The sequence below is a fragment of the Meles meles genome, chromosome 2 (assembly GCF_922984935.1).
Source record: "Meles meles chromosome 2, mMelMel3.1 paternal haplotype, whole genome shotgun sequence".
Lineage (NCBI taxonomy): Eukaryota > Metazoa > Chordata > Mammalia > Carnivora > Mustelidae > Meles > Meles meles.
The window spans coordinates 158,600,776-158,624,003 of record NC_060067.1 but is presented as its reverse complement, the minus strand read 5'-3'; the positions used below and the strand labels follow the sequence as shown (position 1 = coordinate 158,624,003).

At 39.6% G+C, this 23,228-nt stretch overlaps 1 protein-coding gene across 3 annotated transcripts in view; it reads left to right on the top strand.

Annotated features, from left to right (window-relative positions):
* Window positions 1–23,228, top strand: part of GALNT7 (polypeptide N-acetylgalactosaminyltransferase 7) — a 142,505-nt gene that overhangs the window by 117,286 nt on the left and 1,991 nt on the right. For 2 of the 3 annotated variants that reach the window (XM_045988410.1, XM_045988430.1), the window contains 8 exons: window positions 1,533–1,663; window positions 1,922–2,001; window positions 4,382–4,564; window positions 7,162–7,279; window positions 9,017–9,139; window positions 14,748–14,966; window positions 19,026–19,124; window positions 19,862–19,990. In XM_045988410.1, coding sequence (XP_045844366.1) covers window positions 1,533–1,663; window positions 1,922–2,001; window positions 4,382–4,564; window positions 7,162–7,279; window positions 9,017–9,139; window positions 14,748–14,966; window positions 19,026–19,124; window positions 19,862–19,990 — 1,082 coding nt within the window. Of the gene's footprint in view, window positions 1–1,532; window positions 1,664–1,921; window positions 2,002–4,057; window positions 4,241–4,381; window positions 4,565–7,161; window positions 7,280–9,016; window positions 9,140–14,747; window positions 14,967–19,025; window positions 19,125–19,861; window positions 19,991–23,228 lie in introns of all 3 variants that reach the window. The other variant, XM_045988420.1, reaches the window with a different exon arrangement.

Genomic DNA, 23,228 nt, shown 5'->3' with positions numbered 1-23,228 from the left:
TTCTCTGCCTACTTGTGATTTCCGTCTGTCAAGTAAATAAATAAAATTTTTTTTTAAAAAAAGGGGGGGGAGAAGAAAAAAAATAATGTAATTTAGAATTGTTACTGAGCTGAAAAAAAATCGGAAGGTAATATTTAAAAACAAAACCAAAACAGTACTTAAATTGAAGGGAAAAATATAATTCAGCACGAGAATTTTATTTGTAATACTCATTAAAACTGGATGCCAAAGTAAAAAAAGGTAGATTTTTTTTTCTTCTCAATTGTAAATACCTATACATAGGTATATTTCTAATTATAAGCTCCCTAAAAATGAGTCAGGTATTAAGTGTATAGCCTGATTTGACCACTTAAGCACCAACACATCATGAAATTAAGCTTCTGGGACACCTGAGTGGCACAATCCGTTTAACTTCCAACTCTTGGTTTTGGCTCAGGTATGATCTTGGGGTCCTGGGATCGAGCCCCACATTGGGCTCAGTGCTCAGGATGGAGTCTGCTTAAGTTTCTCTCCCCACTTCCCATGCTTTCCCTTCCCCCTTGCCCATGCTCTGTCTCAGTCACTCTCAAATAAATAAATAGATCTTTAAAAATAAATAAATAAAGCTTTTGTTGTTGTCGTTTATGTATTCATGGTCCAAAATTTTAAACAACTTAAAAATATTTTTTGTGTCCCTAAGAAACATCTTTACAGATCCACGAGCTAGCTAGTTGTGACTGTGATGGGTCAATTTCAAGGGCTCATAGTGACACAAATAAAAACTACTCTCTAGGACCTGGAAAACCAAGGTGGAAACTTCGGCAAATGTGCCTTATTTTTCTAACAGTTTCCTCCACCAGATCGCAAATCTATACATGTATGTTTTATTCGTTATATCTAAATATTACATTTAAATATTCACTTATGCATATGTTTTATATAAACACACACACACACACACACACACACACATACATACACTTGTTGATATCCAAAATACAGAGAAAATTGTACCCTTTGATTATTATTTGCCAACTTGATGGGAACTATATTTATAACACCAAGACTGCAACCCTGAATGCTGATCACAGCCAGAGAAAGATGGCCCAGAAACAAATGTTAACCTATACCTTGTGCAGACACCAGTAAAGTCACATAATATTACTTGTAGTCAGTGTATCTTCACAAATCTGGAGACTTTTCTTCTGCTGAAGCAAACAAAATGTTTGCCTTAAAGCTTTTAGATATGACATTAAATATGTGAATTTAAAAAAAAATAGTTTCCATTTCAGCTAGCCTAGTCATCATATATTTAATGTTTGGAGAGATCTTTGATAAATCTCAGGCTAACCAGTTCTCTGTAGGCCTATTAAGCTCAAATATTAACTCAAATAATACACACTACCTGAGTTTCCCAGAAACGTTCAGTCTGTTTCAAATCGACTGCCCGAAGGACCTGTTGCCCTTTCCTGTTCCTTGAAAAAAACAATAGTCTGACTGGTTTATAGACATCAATGTAATTTGTAATGTTGATTGCATTTTTTTATTCATAGAACACTTAAAAGGAAAACTAGATGACTATATTAAGCTGTGGAATGGCTTAGTGAAGGTATTTCGAAATGAGAGAAGAGAAGGTTTGATTCAAGCACGAAGTATTGGCGCCCAGAAGGCCAAACTTGGACAGGTAGGAAACGGTGGATATTTACCATGTCAGCATCTTGGATTTGCTAACTAAACGATCATATATGGTTTGAAGTACCCTTCAGATGTTGTTTTTTTTTTTTTTTATTGAAATGAAAATGCTGGCTAGATTAAACAGATAACTCGCGTATCAGAACGGACTCTCATGCTGATTTATATTAGCGTCTAATTTTTAAATTGTGTGGGATACACGATGTGCCAAATATGAAGAATGTTCGTTCACTTGCCTCTTTTCTTTAAGGTTTTGATATACCTTGATGCCCACTGCGAGGTGGCCGTTAACTGGTATGCACCACTGGTAGCTCCCATTTCCAAGGACAGGTAACATTACCTTGCTTTCTTTTCTTTCCTAGGGGAACAGTAAACCTTGTTGTAGGAGGACAAATCATCTTCTCATTCTTCTGATTACAGTTCCCCTCAGTGCCTCAGGCATTGAGGAGGAGCATAAGTGCTCCTTCCGCTCGTTGTGTCTGGGGGTGGGGGCTGGCCCAGCCTTGGGGCTGACTCAAGACGCAGGCAGTCAGGCATTTGGGATGAAAAGCCAAGGGGGTCTCACTCAAGAATGGTCTTGTGGTCAGGTTATTGAACAGACATCCTCTAGCTCCAGAAGCTTTCCCAAAGAGTAACATTAATTGCTCCCTCTACCCTATGGTAACGGTTCTAAAGCCTGAAGGCGCACGCTCTGAAATTACACCTATTGGTTTTTTATGCCCTTTTGAATTATTACTTCAGACCAGCTGTGACACATGTCAAGGCTTCGGGTTCCTATGGAAACCCTAAAGTTTAGAAATAGACAGCTACTCCATGGAAATGTGTCAGTCGCCATTACATTTACAGAAATGTCTGAACAATGGAAGGCAGCATCAGTCTCCTAGTTCCAGAAGCCTTTTCTGCTTTTAGTCCAGAATTCTGACTATTTCAGAATCGAGGGGGGAAAACAAACCATGTCCCTGTGGTGAATAATATGAGTCAAAGGGTGAACTTTGGGGGATTTAAGCATCAGAGGGTTTGGTGTGAAGGCCAATCATAAACATTTTTCACACGCTGTTTTAATCCTCACGGCAGCCCCGCAAGGTAGATATTATTAGCTCCATGGTACTGAAGAGGATATTGAAGCCTAGAGAAATTAATTGATTTGCCCTGATTCAAGCAGCTAATAACCTATCAAACTGAGATCTCTCTAGGACACTTTACACTATTTATTTAGAAATCTGAGAATCATGAGAAGTGAAGAAAGATAACACACCTTCCCCTCTCCAGGTGAAAACTAGCAGTCTCCAGGCGCGGTGAGGAAGTGGTTTTCTGCAGGGTCCACAGCAATCCCACATCTACCCCACAGTGACCCCTGCCCCCGCTGTCCCCTGGGAATCCACCGTCCGCAGAGAATAAAGCAGCTGGCTCAAATCCAGTCCCCCCACGTCAGAATTCTAAGCCCTGGAGGTTTTTCTCTTCTCTTTGGCTTCTAAGCCTCTAAAAAGCACCTTAACATGGTTATGAAAGCTGCAGTCTCTATTTAAGGAAATGCATTTTAAAATCCTGTCTGACAAAGATGACCATTAAAACAAGCTGGGTGCAAAATTATCTTTGCAGACTTGATCCTACACCTAACTGGTCATATAGGACTAGCATTTTATGAAGCCCAAATACGAGGTATTTTTTGCTTTGTGTTCTCAGGCCACGACTTAAGTTCTTCAGCAGGTTTTTAGTGATTGTTTTTTTCTCTTTTTTAAAAAAAAGCAGAAGTACAATACTGTACCTTTTTGTTGTTGTTGTTGTTGCTATAACAGCTGTTTATTGCAATTAAAGGAACAGGAAAAGATCCTGATGCACTAAAGGAACAGAAACAGATTTTCATAATAACTTTTTCCAAAGGAGTATAGAGAGTTGGGAGAACCACTAAGTATATAGCTGGTATTATTTCTATACACACACACACACACACACACACACACACACACACGGTTACATGCACATTCACCCTCATTCACATTTATATTCATATTCACTTTAATTTAATGGAGGAATAAGGAGGGAAAATAACAGGCAGGAAAGTCTTGTAAATAATGCAAAAATTACCAAGAGAAAATTGCCTATAGGACCTAAGTAAAAACGAGAAAGCACTATCAAGTTCAAAGACATGGCTCTTTGTCCCTGACATTTGTCTGTAAGTCAAGGGAACAGTCTGCTGCGTCTTTCCCTCACAGAAAAGGGTTCCTTGACTTTTAAAGACATTCATTCAATTTCCCATTAAGTGCTAAAGTCTTCTAATGCAATATAATAATAATAATAATAATAAAGAGAGACAAAATAGTTAGGCATGTTAAACTAGTCAGTTTTGGGTTCTTAAACGCTTTTTCATTTTCTATAAATGTTTCAGAACTACATGTACTGTGCCTCTAATAGATTACATAGATGGGAATGATTATTCCATTGAACCACAGCAAGGTGGGGATGAAGATGGTTTTGCCAGAGGGGCCTGGGACTGGAGTTTACTATGGAAACGTATCCCTCTAAGCCACAAGGAAAAGGCCAAAAGAAAACATAAAACTGAACCTTATCGGTAAAGATTGCTACTTTATTTTCTTATGTGGAACGTCTATCTAAGTACTTTTTTTTTTCCTTCCCCATGTGCTTGTATAAATATGTGGGTCCATACATACCCTTGCATTTCATCTTTGCTGCCATCATCAACACAATACAGAACCATTTGCACTGTGCCGATTATAGATGTCATAAATGGCAACACATATGAAATTGTACCCCAAGGGGGTGGTGACGAAGATGGGTATGCCCGAGGAGCATGGGATTGGAGTATGCTCTGGAAACGGGTGCCTCTGACCCCTCGAGAGAAGAGAATGAGAAAGACAAAAACTGAACCATATCGGTAATCACTAAATCACTTACATGTTTTTCTTTTCTCCAGTTGCTGCTAACATATTAACCTCTTGCCAAGCTAAAAAATTTGTTATTAGAACTGTACTTGCTATCGCAGATTCTGTAAGAGTTTTTTTCCCTTGCATTATTTCCGAGGTTTCAGTTCACATTTGCTTCTTTGTAATTGTTTTTTTCCCTAAAGGCAAGCTTCATTTGGGGCGGGGGTGGGGGGGGCGCTGGGGGGGGGTTATAGGGCATTGGTTTCAAATAGAAGTAGAAAAAATCTTTGCCCTCCCATCCTAGTAGAGTAGACATCAAATTGTATTCTTTTGGCCATAATTTCATTCTGTAAATTTAAAATGCATAAATTACTTCTAGTCCAAGTTTTATGTCCACTTTGATCCCTTGGCTGTAGTCTTAACAATGAAAGGCAAATAGAAGAGAATTCTCATCTTTTTCTTCTTTTTGTTTTGTATGCTAACTCATAAATAATACTTTTGAACCGGGTTAGGTTTGGTGCATAGAAATACATGATAGAACCCTTTATTTCTTCCTTCTCAGAAGAAAATTTGATTAAAAGGAAACTTTATTCCAAAGTCAGCTTTCGTCCCTTCTTATGGGACAGATAGAACAGTTTATCCTACCCTATTCTTTTGGTTGTTTAGCTGAAACATTCACTGCCTTTCAAGAGTGACTCCAAATGAAACTTTTTTGTCTTATGTTAGTATAGCTTCTAAATGTGTCTAATTTTTTCAGATCTTATGGTTCTGCTTTTGGTCTCTCTCCCCTTGTTATACTACTGATAATATTAGAACCCTGTTTTGGGAATTTGCTTCCAATGTCATGCAAATGCTGGTGGGATCTGGGTGGGTTATGATATTCAAATACTGAGATGGCAAACATAAGGAAATTATAGAATTTTAAGCTTTGATGCTTTCCAAATTTCCCTTTGAAGTTCTTTTTTTGAAACAGTCCAGGAATGTACTGCTTACCTACTTGACTTGACAAGAACTTCTTGGTGTACAAAATAAAGGGTAATGATTATATTTATATTTCTGCCAATTCCATGGGCTTGGCTAGTAAAGGAATTTTTTAAAGCAGGCTAGAAAAATTCATGGGGGTGCCCCTTTAAATAACTCACCGGTTTTCATGTTAAGATGCATCTTAAAATACACACTGAGATAAACAGGAATACATTTAAAGATCAAAAAGGCATGGTTACAGTGGAGTAATTTTAAAGGAGTTAAATAAATGCGCCATGAAAATAACCAAGAATGTAATAGCTCTGCTTACCAAGTCAGGCAGCATACCTTAAGAGAATGGCTTCGCTTGATGCGATTTCCTTTAATATTGAAAGTATTACTTGATTTATTATTTATCCTCTCAACAAATATTTAATGAATGCTTATTATGTGCTAGGCATTGTTTCCTGGGGATAAATTTCTCAAAGATATGTTCTCGCGTAGCACTTAAAATATAAGGGGTGAGACAGAAATTAAACAGATCAGTACACGAATAACTCTGGAATAGCAACCGCCAAAAACGGCAAGAAGGCAAACCACAGGGTACATGGAGCTTAGCGGGGAGAGAACCTAATCCAGTTGAGAGGAGCCCGAAAGGCCAGGAGTCGGTCAGGGCCCGCACTGAGTCTGCGCTGCCTGCCATGAGATTCGATGTGGATGAGGGCAGAATAGAAGAAGAGACAGTCAGGGGTGTCACCATAGCAGTGCAAGTGACGGGAGCTTGGTCTGGGATGGAAGCAGCAGGACAAGATCCAGATACCTTTTCAAGGTGGAATTAGTGAATTACTGAATTAATTCAGTAGGAATTAGTGACAAATTGAATGTTAGGTGTAGTGATGAAAAAGGTTCTGAGATGGAGAAGTCTACTTAGGAATCAAGACGCATTAATCATTAATTGTGGGGGAACAGAATGAAAATTTCTTCCTCTAGAGATGTGAGTGGCTTGTCCCCAGAAAGGACCCAATTCAAGATTCCATTCAGGAAGCCCCGCAGATTGTCCCTTTGCATTTCTACCTCCCGACACAGTAAATAGCTAATGTCTGATTTCTCCTGTGTCGTTTCCGTGCTACCTTTGCAAACTCTGAATGAACTGTGACTGTTCAGCCATGATTTACACCCTTATTTGGCATGCCCCTGAGCTATAAAATTAAAAAATGACAGACTACTTCCATGGTCTATGGTTTCGCTCATCCTAGAATGACTCATAAATCATTGTAGGAGCAGTTAGCAGACCATGGCTGTATGGCTCAGTATTTTTAGGAGTGAAAGAGAAAATTCTATCTTAACTAACGCTCAAGGCTTAATTTTCAAACCAACAAGGAATCAAAGCGCCCTCTCCTGGCAGAATGGTGCAATGTGCTACTTCATAATGAACAAATTGGATTTCAGATAGAAATCAGAGTAAATTCAATAAAGAATTATAAACAGATTGTTTTGTGAAGGCTTTGTAATTTCTTAATGTTTGGCCATCGATGTTGTCTCTTCTGTGCATTATTTAGATTGTGTTCCAAACAGGCATTGGTCTGTTGGTGAAGGGGTACTGGGGGTTTATCTTTAATAGTTACTGTAATGTTTCTTCCCTTAGGTCCCCTGCCATGGCTGGTGGATTATTTGCCATTGAAAGAGAGTTCTTCTTTGAACTGGGTCTGTATGATCCAGGCCTCCAGATCTGGGGTGGTGAAAACTTTGAGATCTCATACAAGGTAGCATTTCATTTAAATAAATGCAGTTTTCTAAGTAGTTACCGACTTCTGTGACTTTCAGATAAGGCTTGTTTCTTTGGGGGGAAAAACTGTTTAATGCATTTCTCTAAATTATAAAGAACATCTAACAAAAATGCATGCCTTTGGGGAAAAAACAGGGCAAAATGCAAACTCCCGACTTCTTATATGTTTACATGGCTCATCTCAACACTGAAGCCAGCAAACTTCAAAAATGAAAGTTCCAGGGCACCTGGGTGGTTTAGTCAGTCAAGTGTCCGACTCTTGGTTTCAGCTCAGGTCACCATCTCGGGGTCCTGGGATCGAGCCCCGTGTCAGGATCTGCACTCAGTGGGGAATCTGCTTGAGGACTCTCTCTCCCTCTCCCTCCGTCCCTCCTCCTGCTTGCACACACATACTCACTCTCCCTCTCTTTCTCTGAAATAGGTAATTAAATCTTTTTTTTAAGTTTTTTTTTTTTTTTGGCTTTTTTAAAGATTTTAAGGTTTTTTTAAAAAGCCTTAGCATCCAGGCTTTCTGTGCCTTGAAGCCTTTTGTTATAAAAGCCCTTCAGGGAATCTGCATGTGTGGGGGCCGCATTTGACCATCCACTGACACAGTTGCCCTTTATCACTGTAGGACATGGTGATTTAGGACAGAAACAGACCCCTGCCGTGACTGTGCGTCCTCAGACTGACATTGGAGGTGCCTTCCTGCAGCACCCACCCTGTTGTCGAGGCAGTCCTCGGACAATAATACCGTCCATGCTACCACGCCGCCCTCCCACTGTCCGCAAGAAAGAGAACTATACACAGTCGGAGTTAAACAGATATTTGTCTCTTGTCTTAAATGTCCAGAGACGAAAGAAGAATAACTCAGTCTCTGCTCTCAAGGAAGTTAGAGTTCGTAAAAAGAGATTAGAATTAAATTCATAATACAATAAGAAGGTAGATGGCATTCAGTTGGTGTGATTAAGAAACAGCATCATCCTGGAGGGAGGATTTGAGGCAGACTAGGAAGGTGGGCATGATATCGATAGGCAGAGCTAAAGGGAGGGGAAGGAGACCCCAGGGCAGGTAGACTGGGTTAGCAGGTACAAAGGTGGGAACAAGAAGAATGCATTCAGCAAACAGCGAGAGCACAGTTTAGCAGAATCTGATGGCCTGAGTAAGAAAGACATCCAAGAAGGGAAAGTGGACACATACGTTGGGATTGTATAGAGGAGGCACTCCAATGCTGAGCCAAGAGATTTTTACTGAATTTGATAAGCCGGGGGCAACCTATTGAAGATATTAAGCAAGGGAATAACATGACCCAGAGCTGCCCTTCAGCTAGAATAATCTTACTACAAATAAGGATAGCATAGAGTTGAGAGAAGCAGGAAGTGAAGAAGCCAGTTTGGAGGTTATTATAATAATCACCCAGGTGGGCGTGTGATAGGCAAGTGATATCAGGAATGAAGAATCTGTGTGACTTTGCAAGGTTACACTGGGCGAAGGGTGTTTAAAGCTACAAGTACACAAAGGGCCCTGAGGAGTGGAATATTACTGCATTCCATACTGCCTTGTTTGGTATCATAGGAGTTTGAAAAACACATTATTTTGGGATTCGTATCATCTATGAATTCCCCATGGATGCTGTATCTAATTTAGATTTTACATTTACATTTATAAGACAAATTTTCAAGTATAATTTATTTTGATATTTGAAACAACTTCCACATGTGTTTTCCCCGGATAGATATGGCAGTGTGGCGGCAAATTGCTGTTTGTCCCCTGCTCTCGCGTTGGACACATCTACCGCCTTGAAGGCTGGCAAGGGAATCCTCCACCCATTTATGTCGGCTCTTCTCCAACTCTGAAGGTGAGTCTTTGGTACCAGGAGAATAGCCTGGGGAGCTCTGTACCACACGCTCCTCCATCGATAGCCCACATGTTGAAGTCATTTCAATGGCAGCTCACTGAATGCGATAAATCTTTGAAACAGTCAACGCTGGTTCTCCCTTCTAGCTTAAGCTGGACTTACTCATGAAACAGCTTATCATTTTTGTTTTGTTTTGTTTTTATTTGAAGTAGAGTTGACATACAGTATTATAGGTGTTAGATTACAGGTATACACAGGTATTCAACACATATATACATTGGGAAGCGATCACAATAAATCTCGCTACCATCCGTCACCATTGAAGCTGTTACAGTGTTATTAACTCTGGTCCCTATGCTGTGCATTGCCTCTCCTTCCCCCGTGTCACCCATCTGCCCACTTTGCTTTGTTAGATTGTTTTGTCTTTTAGATTCCACATAGAAGTGAAATCATATGGTATTTGTCTTTCTCTGCCTTACTTATTTCACTTACCTTAATACCAGCCATGTTGTCCATCTGGGTCCATCCATGTTCTAACAAATGGCAAGATTTCATTCTTTTTTTATGACTGAGTAAAATTGCACTGTGTGTATATGTGTGTGTGTGTATGTGAGTGTGTATATATCTATATATCCCACATCTTCTTTATCTATCAGTATTATCAATGGACACTTAAGTTGCTTCCATAGCTTGGCTGTTGTAATTGTAAACTGTATTATAACTAATGCTGCAATGAACATAGGGGCACATATATCTTTTTGAATTAGTGTTTTGGTACTCTTTGGGTAAATACTCAGAAGTAGAATTCCTAGGTTGTAGGGTAGTTCTGTTTTTAATTTTTTGAGGAATCACCATACTGTTTTCCATAGTGGCCGCACCAATTTTCAAAAAGCAGCACACAAGGGTTCCCTTTTCCGCATATCTTCACCAACACTTATTTCTTGTTGTTTTGACAATAGCCATTCTGACAGGTGTGAGATGATATCTCCTTGTGGTTTGATTTGTGTTTCACTGATGATTAGTGAGGTTAAGTAGCTTTTCATGTGTCTGTTGGCTACGTGTCTGTCTTCTTTGGAGAAATGTCCATTCAGGTCATCTGCCCATTATTTGATAGTTTTTCTGCATTTTTATATTGAGTCATATGAGTCTTTATCATTTTGGATATTAATTCCTGTCTAGTTGGATCATTTGCAAAGATCCTCCCATTCAGAAGGATGCGATTTTGTTTTATTGATGGTTTTCTTCACTATACAAAAGCTTTTAGTTTGATGTAGTCCCATGTGTTTATTTTTCTTTTGTTGTACTTGCCTGAGGAGGTAGGTCCCAAAAAATGTTGTTCAAGAGCTTCTTTCCTATGTTTTCTTAGGAGTTTTATGGTTTCAGATCTTATATTTTAGTCTTTAGTCCATTTTGAGTTTATTTTGTATAATGGTTAATAAGAAAGTGGTCTAGTTTTATTCTTTTGCAAGAGACTGTCCAGTTTTCCCAACATTCATTGAGGAAATTGCCTTTTCCCCTTGGCTTCATTTGTCAAAGATTAATTAACCACATAAGCTTGGGTTTATTTCTGGACTGTCTATTCTGTTCCATTGAGGTATGTATCTGTTTTTGTGACAGTACCATACTCTTTTGATTACTATAACTTTGTGGTATAATTTCAAATCAGGGAGCATAATACCTCCAGGTTTGTTCTTCTTTCTCAAGATTGCTTTGGCTATTCAGGGTCTTTTGTGGTTCCACACAAATTTTTGGATTATTTGTTCTCATTCTATGAAAAACACTATTGGTATTTTGACAGATATTGCACTGAGTCTGTAAATTGCTTTGGGTAGTATGGACATTTTAATAATATTGATTTTTCCAATCCATGAATGTGGTATATCTTTCCATTTTTTTATGTGTTATCTTCAGTTTCTTTCATCAGTGTCTTATAGTTTTTGGAGTATGGGTCTTTTGCCTCCTTAGTTACATTTATTTCTCAATTTTTTGATGAAATTATAAATGGATTATTTTCTTAATTTCTTTTTCTGATAGCTTATTATTAGTATATAGAAATACAACAGACTTATGTATATTAATTTTGTGTCCTACAACTATACTGAATTCATTTATTAGATCTAATAGCTTTTTTGGTAGAGTCTTTAGGGTTTTCCATGTAAAGTGTCATGTCATCTGCAAATAGTGACCATTTTACTTCTTCTTTCCCAATTTGGATGCTTTTTATTTCTCTTCTTGTCTGATTGCCATGGCTAGGACTTCGAACACTAAGTTGAATAAAAGTGGCAAGAGTGGGCATCCTTGTCCCAGATCTTAGATGGAAATCTTTTGGCTTTTCATCATTGAGTATGATGTTAGCTCATGGGCTTGTCATACATAGCCTCCCTTATGTTGAAGTACATTCCCTCTGTATTCACTTTGTTGAGAATTTTTATCATAAATGGATCTTGACTTTTATCGAATGCTTTTTCTACATCCATTGAGAAAGTTACATGATTTTTGTTATTCTTTTTATTAAAGTGGTATATCACGTTGATTGATTTGTGGACATTGAACCATCCTTGCATCCCTGAAATAATCCCATTTGATCATGGTGTATAATCCTTTCAGTGTTTTGTTGAATTCACCTTACTGATACTCTGTTGAAGATTTTTTGGATCTGTGTTTATCAGGGATCTTATTATTTTTAAGGTTATTCTTTGTATCCTATTCTGATTAAGATTTTTACATTGAATGTTCTCCATGAGCAGACATCTCAGAAAAATAAAAAAATAAAAAACCTGCCACTCTGTCAGAAAATAGTTGAAAGGAAAATGTCAGCTTCTACTATTTTCACACAAATAAAATATCATTTTTGTTTGTTCTAAAATAATCCTATTAGGAGTTTGTGCGGTAAACAAAATCAGATTTTTGAACGATGCTTGCAAAAGATTAATGTCTTTTGTCCCTCAAACCAGGAATAAAGCAGAAAAGCTTCACACAGAGGCCAAATATCCCACTGCTAGGAAGATGAAGTCTTCTATTCTTGACCGAGCAACTTTGAAGTTTCTCTAGTTGGGCTGCTTTCATAAACTCTAAGTGCATAGGAGTCTGATTCCATTCATTTTCTGGAGCCCTTAAACCAAGTCAAAAGCAGAAGGAAGTTTATTATTGGCTGCAGATGCAACTTGGAATAGTTCCTTAAAGGGAAGTAGATAGTAGAAGCAGAGATGGCAGGGTCTTAAGGAACGAACACAGTTTTCTAACTAGCAAGATTATCATAGAAATGGCCAAATGGAGCCCAGCTACCAGAGGAGATGAGATTAAAATACCCTGATAAAACAAAGAGCACCAAATTAACACCAGGGCTCACTGGCATCACAGGAAAAGAACATGTCTTTGGAGCTGGACCCATAATCACAAAGAATTGATGGAAAGTCACATTGCTTCACAAAGGCCTGTGCTATAAGGGAAAGGAAAAGTGACGAGAGGGAAATCTTTATCCACTCTAAAAATTAACTGTCCATATCAGGAAAATGACCTGATAAATGTAACATTCCGTTTACACTCCATGAGTGCCTAGAATGTGCCAGGCCCTTTTCCCCTCCATCATCCACTTCAGCCACAGTGTGCCAATGGCTTATGTCTGTTTATCCAGCTCGTCTGTCATCTCTGAGCTGCTAACTTTGTCCCTTAGGCATTTCAGACTCAATATAGTCAAAGCTGAACATTTTAACTTTTTCACAAAAGCAATCCTTTTCCTGCATCCTCTGTTTGCCTGTGAATGAAACTTTGGGGGGGATGTTAGTGTAGTCTTCCTCCCTTCCCTCTACCTTCCTGAGCCCTGAAGATTCTGCCTCATACATATCTCTGAAATCCTTCCTTTCTATGCTTTGCGCAGGTCCTCGAATCCCATGGATATTAAGTAGCCTCCGACTTGGTTCTCCGCCATCAGCTGCAACCCCCTTCGGTCCATCTCCCACTCACCACCAGTCTCACTCCCTGAATGTGAAATCCGATGTTTGTACCTGCTTAGAGCCTTTCGATGGCTCTCAGCCAAAGGATAAAATTCCAAGTCCTTAAAAAAGAATAATAATAATAATAATAATAGCTAACACTTTTTGAGTGCTCATTGTACACCAGACGCTAAATGCTTTTTAATTTTCACAAAGCACAACAAGCTATGGTGTGAAAAACTACTTGCAGGATTCCAAATGCACCACGATAAGTCACACTTCTTTTGGGTTTCTCTTTGCCCTGAATACCATTCCCACATAATGAACCACTCCTTTGAGGCCGAGCTGTCCCTTGCTCCTCCAAGCTGCCCCTCTAGGCTTCTCCTTCCCAAACAATGAAATGCCCCTTCTTCGCATCACTGTAACCATATGTGTGTGCCCTGAATTCTTCCCGTGCATTTGTATCTAGAAGACATGGGCTGTATCCAATTTTGGGTGACTTTGCAAAAGTTAAGACAATTTATCAGTAGTTCCGTTAGTGTTACGTTACGATACTACCGCATACAACATTCTTGGAATCCAGGGGCTTTTGCAACAGCATGCCTTCGTTCACCCTGTGGTAGTCATAGCCTAGGACAATCTTAATCTGAACACAAGGTGTTTTCCTCTTTTTTTTTTTTTAATTTAAATTCAATTAGCCAACATCAAATATGCCATTAGTTTCCAATGCACAAGCTGTTTTCTACTCCTGATGTAAAACAGGGCTCAGCAACAGTGGCCTTTAGACCAGATCCAGCCTTTTTTAGTAAATAAAGTAATAGGGAAGCACCAGCACACCCATCTGTCTGCATGTTGTGTAAACTACCTTCTCATGACAACAGCAGAGCTCAGTAGTTGCTGCAGAGACTGTGTGGCCCACTGTTGCCAAAGATCCTTACCCTCTGGCCTTTTATAGAGAAAATTTGCTGATGAACGATGTAGGAGACCAAGGGACTAGATTGAGTATGTATTCCATCTGTCATAATATTCATGCCCACGTGCAGTCATTCCGTTAAAACTTACAAGATAGGTTTTTGTCAGTTATCACAACATCAGCTTATTTTATTGTTCCTTAATTGCTGTTCCTCAAAGTGCATCAACTGGGGAAACTATCCGGTTAATTCTGGGTGATAGCAGAATGGTTCTATGATAGTCATACCATGACCCAAAAAAGCCACTTGCAAAAAAAAAGTGTTTTATTCAACACAGCTTTTGTTTTTTGTGATGGTTTCTGCAATGAGCCTTTTCCCTACACATGCTAGTAGTGTGGTTCTAATAGAAAGAGATCATTCTGGGTAAAGGAGCATCTGTGTCCAGAAAGCCTCTCCTAAACCCTCCCCGAACTTCACCTTCTTCCTCTAGAAGGTGGACAAAACATATGATCTTGGAATATATGATTTTTACAGCTCGGTGATGTCAGATTCTGTGTCCATCACTTCTTAGTTGAATGTGTATGACAATTTATTTTTAGCAATTGACATATTTGGGTCATTAACTGACTTACATTTGTTTAATTAAATATCAGGTCCTATCAAAATGAGTTTTTTATATGTTGGTCATACTCTGTGTGTCTAAGATGGCTGTTTATGGCATTGCAGATATTTTTCCTTTTCTTAATGATGTCTTCTTTTTCACAGAATTATGTTAGAGTTGTAGAAGTTTGGTGGGATGAATACAAAGACTACTTCTATGCTAGTCGTCCTGAATCAAAGGCATTACCATATGGAGATATATCTGAGCTGAAAAAATTTCGGGAAGATCACAACTGCAAAAGTTTCAAATGGTTCATGGAAGAAATAGCTTATGACATAACTTCACACTACCCTTTGCCACCCAAAAATGTCGAATGGGGAGAAGTAAGTACTGGCAGGTATTCCAATCTCAAAATGTTTGGAGACTGAGTTTAGGAAAAGGCAGAGGGAGATGGAAATATGTGAGGGAAAGGAAAGAGTTCTTGGAGTAAAGTTTCTCCTCTGTCTTTCCACCAGACCATGACACCTCCCTTGACACCCTATATCCAGTAGGCACTCAAACAGTGCTTGTCAAATGAATGAATTAATTAATGATAACTGAAAACAAGTAAAGCAGGCCAAAGCATTGATTGGCGTTGTCATTTGTTTTTTCAGACATCCCTTTGTAACCTCATTTCTGATTTTATGCACCCATGAGCCTTCGTGTTGTTACCTCATGGGTGTATTAAATGTGCCATGAACTTTCAAACCTGGGTACTGTTGCTTAGTGACGTATTCAGCAACTACTGGTCAAGGGCCTGCTATATCCCAGTCACTCTCCTATACATGAAATAAGACAGGCAGGCCCTTTTCCTCAGGGAAAGGCTCTCCCCTTGGGTTAGTGGGGGAAAGAGACAACAACAGGGAAGACAAGGAAGGTAATGGCAGATGGTGGTGAGGCCTACAAAGGAGATAAACAGGTGATGTTCAGGAGGACAGAGGGACAGATTATGGAACATAATCTTGGAAGAGGTGACATTTAATCTGAGATCTCAGTGATACACCAGAGAGCCAGGAGAGAGTGTTCCAAGTAAAGAAAATGGTGAAGTTGAAGGCTCTGAGTCAGGAAGTGCTTTGCCTTTGTGATATTTAGAAGAGAGATTAGTGAGGAGGGAGGCCTTTATCCTGTGGGGGTAGGAAGGCATCGGAGGGTTCTAAGGAGGTAACAGAAATTGATTTAAGCTTTGCTTTTTAATCACCCTGCTGTGAGAGTTTAGAGTAGAAACAGGGGTGCCAGTTAGGAAGCCTGGTAGGGTAGTTCCGGTGAGAAGCGATGGTAGCGGAGACCAGGAAGTCAAAAATGGAATGGAGGCGAGCAGACCAATGTGAGATACGTATTTTATCTGGTGGCAGGTCGCTGTTGGATGGGGATGTGAAGGATATGGGCCAAGATGACTAGTTTTGTTTTTTCTTTGAGTAGCCACTGAGGTGGCAGCTGAGATGGGGAGGCTGGTGGAGGGGAAGCGGGGGAAGGGTTGTGAATGGCAAGTTCTTTATTGGCGTTCTGGTTGGGTGAAGCGCCTGGACGTTAGACAGCCAGGTGCAGCCGGGAAACTGAAGGCCGGAAGAGAGGGATGTACATTTGGAGCCATCGGCAGGTAGATTATTTCATGTCATGGAGTGAACTCACGTAGAGAGAAAACAGAGATAGGTAAAAGAAGCCGGGATCCGGCCCTGAGGGATTCCAACACATAGACTTTGGGAATAAAAGGAGCCAACAGTTAATGCTGTTCACCTCTTGGTTTAGTACCTTTCTCCCCGCCCTCCCGTACTCTGTGTTCTCTTATATAGCAAACTGGGTTTGCTCCTAGCTAGATCATGAGCCCCTGGAAGTCCAGACCAGATTTTGGTTCTCTTTTAACCTCCAAGAACACCAGATTAATATAATGCCTTCTTCATAAAAGGCATGAATCCTCTTGGTGATCTCGTCGGGTCTCCTGACTTTGAAACCATCTACATGCTGATGACTCTGGCTTTCTATCTCTAGCCCAAATCTCTCTCCTGGAGCTCAGACAAGTCCTTCCAACATGCTACTTGCGATCTCCAGCAGATTATCTAACAGACACTTCAAACTCAACATATTCAAAACTGAACTCCCTATGTCCCCTCCCCAGCCTGTCTTTGCTGATTGCTCTGGACAAAACTTTGGCTTCTCCTTTGAATCCTCTTCTCTCATACGTCACATCCAGTTCCCAAATCTGAGCCTTTCTTACTGTGCTTTAAGCCACTACATCTCCGAGGTTAACTTTGCCTTTGTGTGGCCTGTTCTCAGGCAGCAGGCAGAATGCTCTTTTGAAAATGTGAGTCAGGTCACGGAGCTCTTCTGTTAGAAACCTGCAGGGGAGTGAAGGCAGAGGCCCTAGTGGGCTCGAGGCCAATATGCAGTCTGGCCCCACTGTTCTCTGGCCTCTCCTGCTGCTACTCTCCCCACTCGTGTCAGCCCCACCACCGTCCTTCCTGGTGTTCAGTCGGGGCAGGCATGCACCTGCCTTTGCTGTTCCCTCTGCCCGAAAGCAAAGCCCGCCTCTTCATGCAGTCCTGACGTTTATATAGTTGACCCTTGAACAACACGGGTTTGAACGGCCCAGGTCCACTTACACACGCATTTTTTTTAAATATAGGGAATGTATTTTTTCTTTCTTTCTCTCTTTCTTTCTTTCCTTTTTTAAAAAGATTTTATTTGAGAGAGAGAGCATGGGCAGGAGTGGGGCCTGGGGGGAAGAGCAGAGGGAGAGGGAGAAGCAGACTCCCTGCTGAGCAGGGTCCCTAATGCGGGCTCCATCCCAGGACTCTGGGATCATAACCTGAGCCGAAGGCAGACCCTTAACCAACTGAGCCACCCAGGCGCCCCTCTTCCTTATGATTTTCTTAACATTTTTCTTGTCTCTTGCTGGCCTTACTGTAAGAATACATATATATATATAAAATACATATATATAATACATATAACATACAGAGTATGTGTTAAGTGACTTGTTTGTTACTGGTAAGGCTTCCGGTCAACAGTAGGCTGTTAGTAGTGAAGTTCTGGGGAAATCAAAAGCTATATATACACAGGTTTTTGACTGTGCGGGAGGTTGGCTCCCCTGATCCCTTTTTCAAGGGTCACTTGTATATCCCCTCAAGACTGCTCCGATGTTCCCTTCTCAGTGAGAATCTGCCCTGCTGCCCCCAACCCTCTCAGCTCCCACCTTGAACTTGCTCTTCTTTTTCTTTTCTCCATGGCGCTTACCACTTCCAAACGTGTCTGTTATGTTTTCTGCTTATTTTCTGTCTTTCCCTCCCTAGAATGTAAGCTCGCTGGGGTAAGGATCTTTTATCCGTTTTGTTCCCTGGTGTAACAGAGTCTTACGAAATGCCTGACACAGTATTTACTCACCAAATATTTGATGAATAAATAAAGTCATGAGTGAGTGAATAGGTGGAGTCTTCTGTTTTCCCTTTATAAGCCACCCCTAAATATATCCTTACTTTAAGCTCTGGCCCCGCTCTGGCCCCTATACGTTAAGCCTCACTTCTCAGTGTTTCCTTGCACATTGCAGGGCACCCCTACCAGTTTGAGCCCCATGTCTCCCTGGGGACAGTCTTCAGCGTTCCTCCAAGCAGGGCAAGAGGCTCCTTTCTCCAGATTCCTGTCCCTCCATCCTGCTGGACGCCACAGACACAAGGGCCCTGGCCCATGACTTGATTCTCATTGTATCTTCTAAAGCACTAATCATCGTAGGTGCTCAATCAATATTTGCTGACCAAATGAAAGGATAAACATTTTCTCCAAATACTGTATAATTCATAATTACAATACAAATATATAGTATTTCCAGAGAAGGAAAAAGGTGAGTTTTATACAAAATGGGCATTCCAAAGATGAAACCCTGTGGTTGCTTCTCACCTACATTATTCATGCTCAGAGAAAAATCTCGCTGCCTGGCCCATTTGCCGTGACTTTTGCCTCCCGAGCCTCTTGGAGACATCCGCCAAAATTGTCACACAGCCATTTGGGGGAGTTCTCTTTTGTCTTTAATTCTGGTCTAGACATCTAGGGCCAGTGTCTGTTAGCACTGGGTAAGCTGTGCTCTGTTTGCTCCTCATCCACGTGAATTGTATTTCATGATATCTTTTTATTTTTTTCTTTTGTGGTATTTTATCAAAATCTACAGACTAGTGCCCTCAGTTGGAGTAATAAGCCCATTCCAGTGTGGGCTTCAAGACTGTAAATAATTTCAGAGATGACTGGTATTCCCTGAGCTACTCCAAGACATAGACAGAACCATCATCACCTAACGTTACACACCCAGATTTCCACTGTGAACTGCAGTATTTAGCATGAAACTCTCTTACCCTGATGCTAGAGCTCACTGAAACTAAACTGTTGCCTGCTTTTTGGTTCTTTGTTCATTTTTGTAGATCAGAGGCCTTGAGACTGTTTACTGCATTGATAGCATGGGGAAGACAAATGGAGGCTTTGTTGAACTAGGGCCCTGCCACAGGATGGGAGGAAATCAGGTAAATAACCATACTTGCATGTTTTTATATTCAGCTGCATTGGGGCAGCTAGTCTTACTGAGCATGGGGTTTCGTTTACTTTTTAATTTGATAATTTTGTTTGTTTGGGTAAAATAAAACATTCTGTGAAAAAACTGACAGTGTTAAAGCATTTACTTAGATGAAGGAGTTGAGAACATTGTTGAATTTTCACACAAGCAATCCAAATCTAGAATTTATGTCTGATATAAGAGATTAGAATATATTCCTATGTGAGTACCTAGCCATGTAAGTCTAGCTCTGTAGTAATTTTGTTTGTAACTTGTGTTCAGTATTCCACATTTCCCCCTAATAAATTAGCTAGGATGTTACTGCCAGTAAGGTAACATTTCACTAATATATTTTCTTACTTCCTTATGTGGGTGTTGTTCTTGCCTCTAATTTAGATTGTCAAGCATCATCAGCTCTGTTTCCACTTTTTCATCTGCTCACACTGTTGGTGCATAAGAAATATGTGTTGATGACCCATTCTGTGCTTAAAAGACTAAAGAACACAATCCTTAAAGTGTTAGCAGGAGTCTTCACTAATATCAAAATGAATATAGTTTCTATCTTCGGACATAGAATTCTGAACATACAGAAAAATTATAGAAAAATAAAGTCATTGAGTTTATGAGTTAAGTTTCTTTCTTTTTTTTTTTTAAATAATGCAGATCAGCAGAGAAGTTGCCTTGATACTTTCTTTTTTTTTTTAATAGCTTTTTCGAATCAACGAAGCTAATCAACTCATGCAGTATGACCAGTGTTTGACAAAAGGGCCTGATGGATCCAAAGTTATGATTACACACTGTAATCTAAATGAATTCAAGGAATGGCAGTACTTCAAGGTATTAAGCATTTCAACATTTCGGTTGTGCATTATTGTAAAATAATATTATTTGCTATTTCACTTTAATAATACCTACCATCTGGAATTAAGATATATAAATCTTAAAATATATATGTGTGTGTTTTTTGTTTTGTTTTTAAAGATTTTATTTATTTATTTGATAGAGATCCACAAGTAGATAGAGAGGCAGGCAGAGAGAGAGAGAGAGGGAAGCAGGCTCCCTGCCGAGCAGAGAGCCCAATGCGGGACTCGATCCCAGGACCCTGAGATCATGACCTGAGCCGAAGGCAGCGGCTTAACCCACTGAGCCACCCAGGCACCCCTGAGTGTGTGTTTATATACATACATATATATCAAGTTTCAGTATGCAGTAAATTGCATTTATAGTTCATGTTGTCCAGCAGGTGGAGCTATAGGCAAGCAAATAACACTTAGAAGTCTGGGTCCTCACTTCTTATTAACGGGAGAATTACTGCTTTAAAGGTCATGTTTAGTTATTCACTTGACACCACAGGAACGGTTTTTGTTTGTTTGTTTGTTTGTTTTTCCCCTAGATGTGAATCTTCCAGGTTCTTTGCCAAGTTGAAGATCCCAACATATTAATGTATTTATGTATAATTTTCTGTGTCTAGACTTGACTAAATCAATTTATTGTGAAACACGAAGTTGGGAAAACTGCCCCACACTGAAAGGACTTGGCAGTCCTCCCGTTTAATTATGCATCTAGTGGTCATGATCATACCATGTCTGTCATGCCAGCACTTACTTGCTATGTAGTGACATTGTTATGACCCAGCTTGATATTCCCGGTTATTACCATTCACAAATAATTACTATCAAGTGGTATGTGTCAGTTGCCGATTTTTTTCCTATAACAAGTTAGAAAGGAGAAGGTTAACATAAACCTTGAAGAACAGAGCCTTTGTTTCTACAAAGAAAGATGAATAATAGCAATAAATGATGGGCTCAGTGAGAACAGTATTAATAACTAAAAATATTAAAAGAAGGCTAAGGCAGACCAGAAACTACCATCCAGAAGTAGTTTAATGGACAAAAAATGGAATATACATATTTTAGCTATTTTAAAGGCCACAGCATTGAATATGCCTTTGTGCATCAGACATTACTATATATTCCTTGGGGTCCGATGACATGGTAACTTCAAAAAGAAGCCAAAGCACATCATACTCTAATGGCAGAAAAGAAAAAACTGCAGACATGAAAGTAAGTAAAATGCAATAGGTTAACAAAGGATCGATTGATAGGAGGAATTGTTTATCGTGAGTTTCATAGAGGAAGTATCATCGTACCAGATCTTGAGACAGAAAAAGGCTTTTTGTAGAGGGTAAATAAGAAAACTGGAGGAGCAAAGGCATGGAGTAAAAGTGTGTAGTAGAGTCTAGGACTCTTGTTGAGGACACCAATGTCCTTAAGTTGTAGTCCACGTGGAAGAACATTGAACTTCATTTTGCAAGTGAGGAACCCAATGAGGGAACAGTGGATACTTCAGGAAAATAATTCCAGGAATATTGTGAGGTACAGACTGATGAGCAGATCAGTTCAGTCAGCAGTTCTCAGCCTTCCGGTCTGTAGATTCTCTCTGCACTCTTGAAAATTACTGAGAACCTCCCCCCAACGACAGATTTTGTTTATCTAGGTCATAGCTAAAAATATTTTCTGAGTTGCAAATTAAACCTGAGAAGTTTTGTAAGCATGTATTTGTATTGTTTCATATTTGTATTTATATATTAATTCATGTAAAAGTTAATGATAACCCTACCACATGTTAATAAAAATAACATTTTGAATAACAAATTACTATTTTTCAAAAAAAGTGAGAAGAATGGCATTGTTTTATGATTTTTCAAATCCCTTTAAGTGCCTGGTTTAATAGAAGACAGTTGGATTCTCATACTGCTTCTGCATTCAATTTGATGCGATATGTTGTTGTAGTTGAAGTATATGAGGAAAATCTAGCCTCAAACATGCAGTTAGAAAAGAGAGGATTAATTTAATAATCTTTTCAGATAATTGTATTCTTCTTTGATGCTACACCACAGCTAAGTAAGTGGTAGTTTCTTAAAAGTTATTTGCAGTGTAGAATCTGAAACCGTATCAGTGAACATTTGGTCCTATGTTACATTAAAATCCATTGGTCTGTCTCATACTCTGAAGGATCTTTTACTCATGTCTGCTTTTGTAACATCATGCATTGGTTGTTTGGAAAATATTGGCTCACTAAGTGATACAGGTCTTCCAAATGTTGACACGTTTCATTAAAAGTGTCCAAAAATCACAAATATAACCACTGATTTCATGGTAAAGCTGTCAGGTTCATGGTGGTGGGTACAAGTTTTCCACCACTCTAATTTTTGCTGGAAAAGTCAAATTCTATCTATCAGTGGCAAATAATACTGTCAGATTATCATTGCTGGTTTTTTAAGTGACAGACTTCATTTTCTAGAAAAGGTCTGCCCAGTCCCAAGTTGGAATAATCATAGTTTGTCTAGAGTTGTCCTTTGAAGTCAAAATGACATTACTTGAAACAAGCAGCTAGTTGGACTCTCAGGTCAAACAAATGTACACATGCTTTCCTTCTGGATAACCACTGTACTTCACTATATGGAAGTGCTTTATCCATACTATCCATCTCATCTCAGGATATTTTTAAAAGGGTAGGGATGCCTGGATGGCTCAGTTGAATAAGTGTCTGGTCTTTGTTTCGGCTCAAGTAATGATCTCATGGGTTGTCGGACCAAGCCCCGCACAGGGCTCCACACTCAGCAGGGAGTTGGGAGAATCACTCTGCCCTCCGCCCCCAACCCCGCACTTGCACACTGTTTCTTGCTCTCTCTCTCTCTCTCCATCTCTAAAATAAATCTTTCAGAAAAAAAAAAGTATACTCAAGAGTCAAGATTTAATAAAACCAGTAAGTTTCATGGTTTCATCACAGACACCTTTAAGTAAAACCAGTGTTTTCTTTTTTAGCTATGGGTGTATGGCCACGAATACTGAGACTAGCACACTTACATCACTGCTTGATTTATGCAACGGCCCCAACATTTTGACCTTCCATTGCTTTTGCACCATCAGTATAAATGTCCATGCAATGAAAAAGGCAAATGGGGTCTTTGTATTATTATAAAGGTAGTTTTGGCCTTACAGACCCAATCTTAGGTAGTCTGAGGACTACAGTATGAGAAGCCCTAAGCTCTATTGAAGAAATCTACAACAGA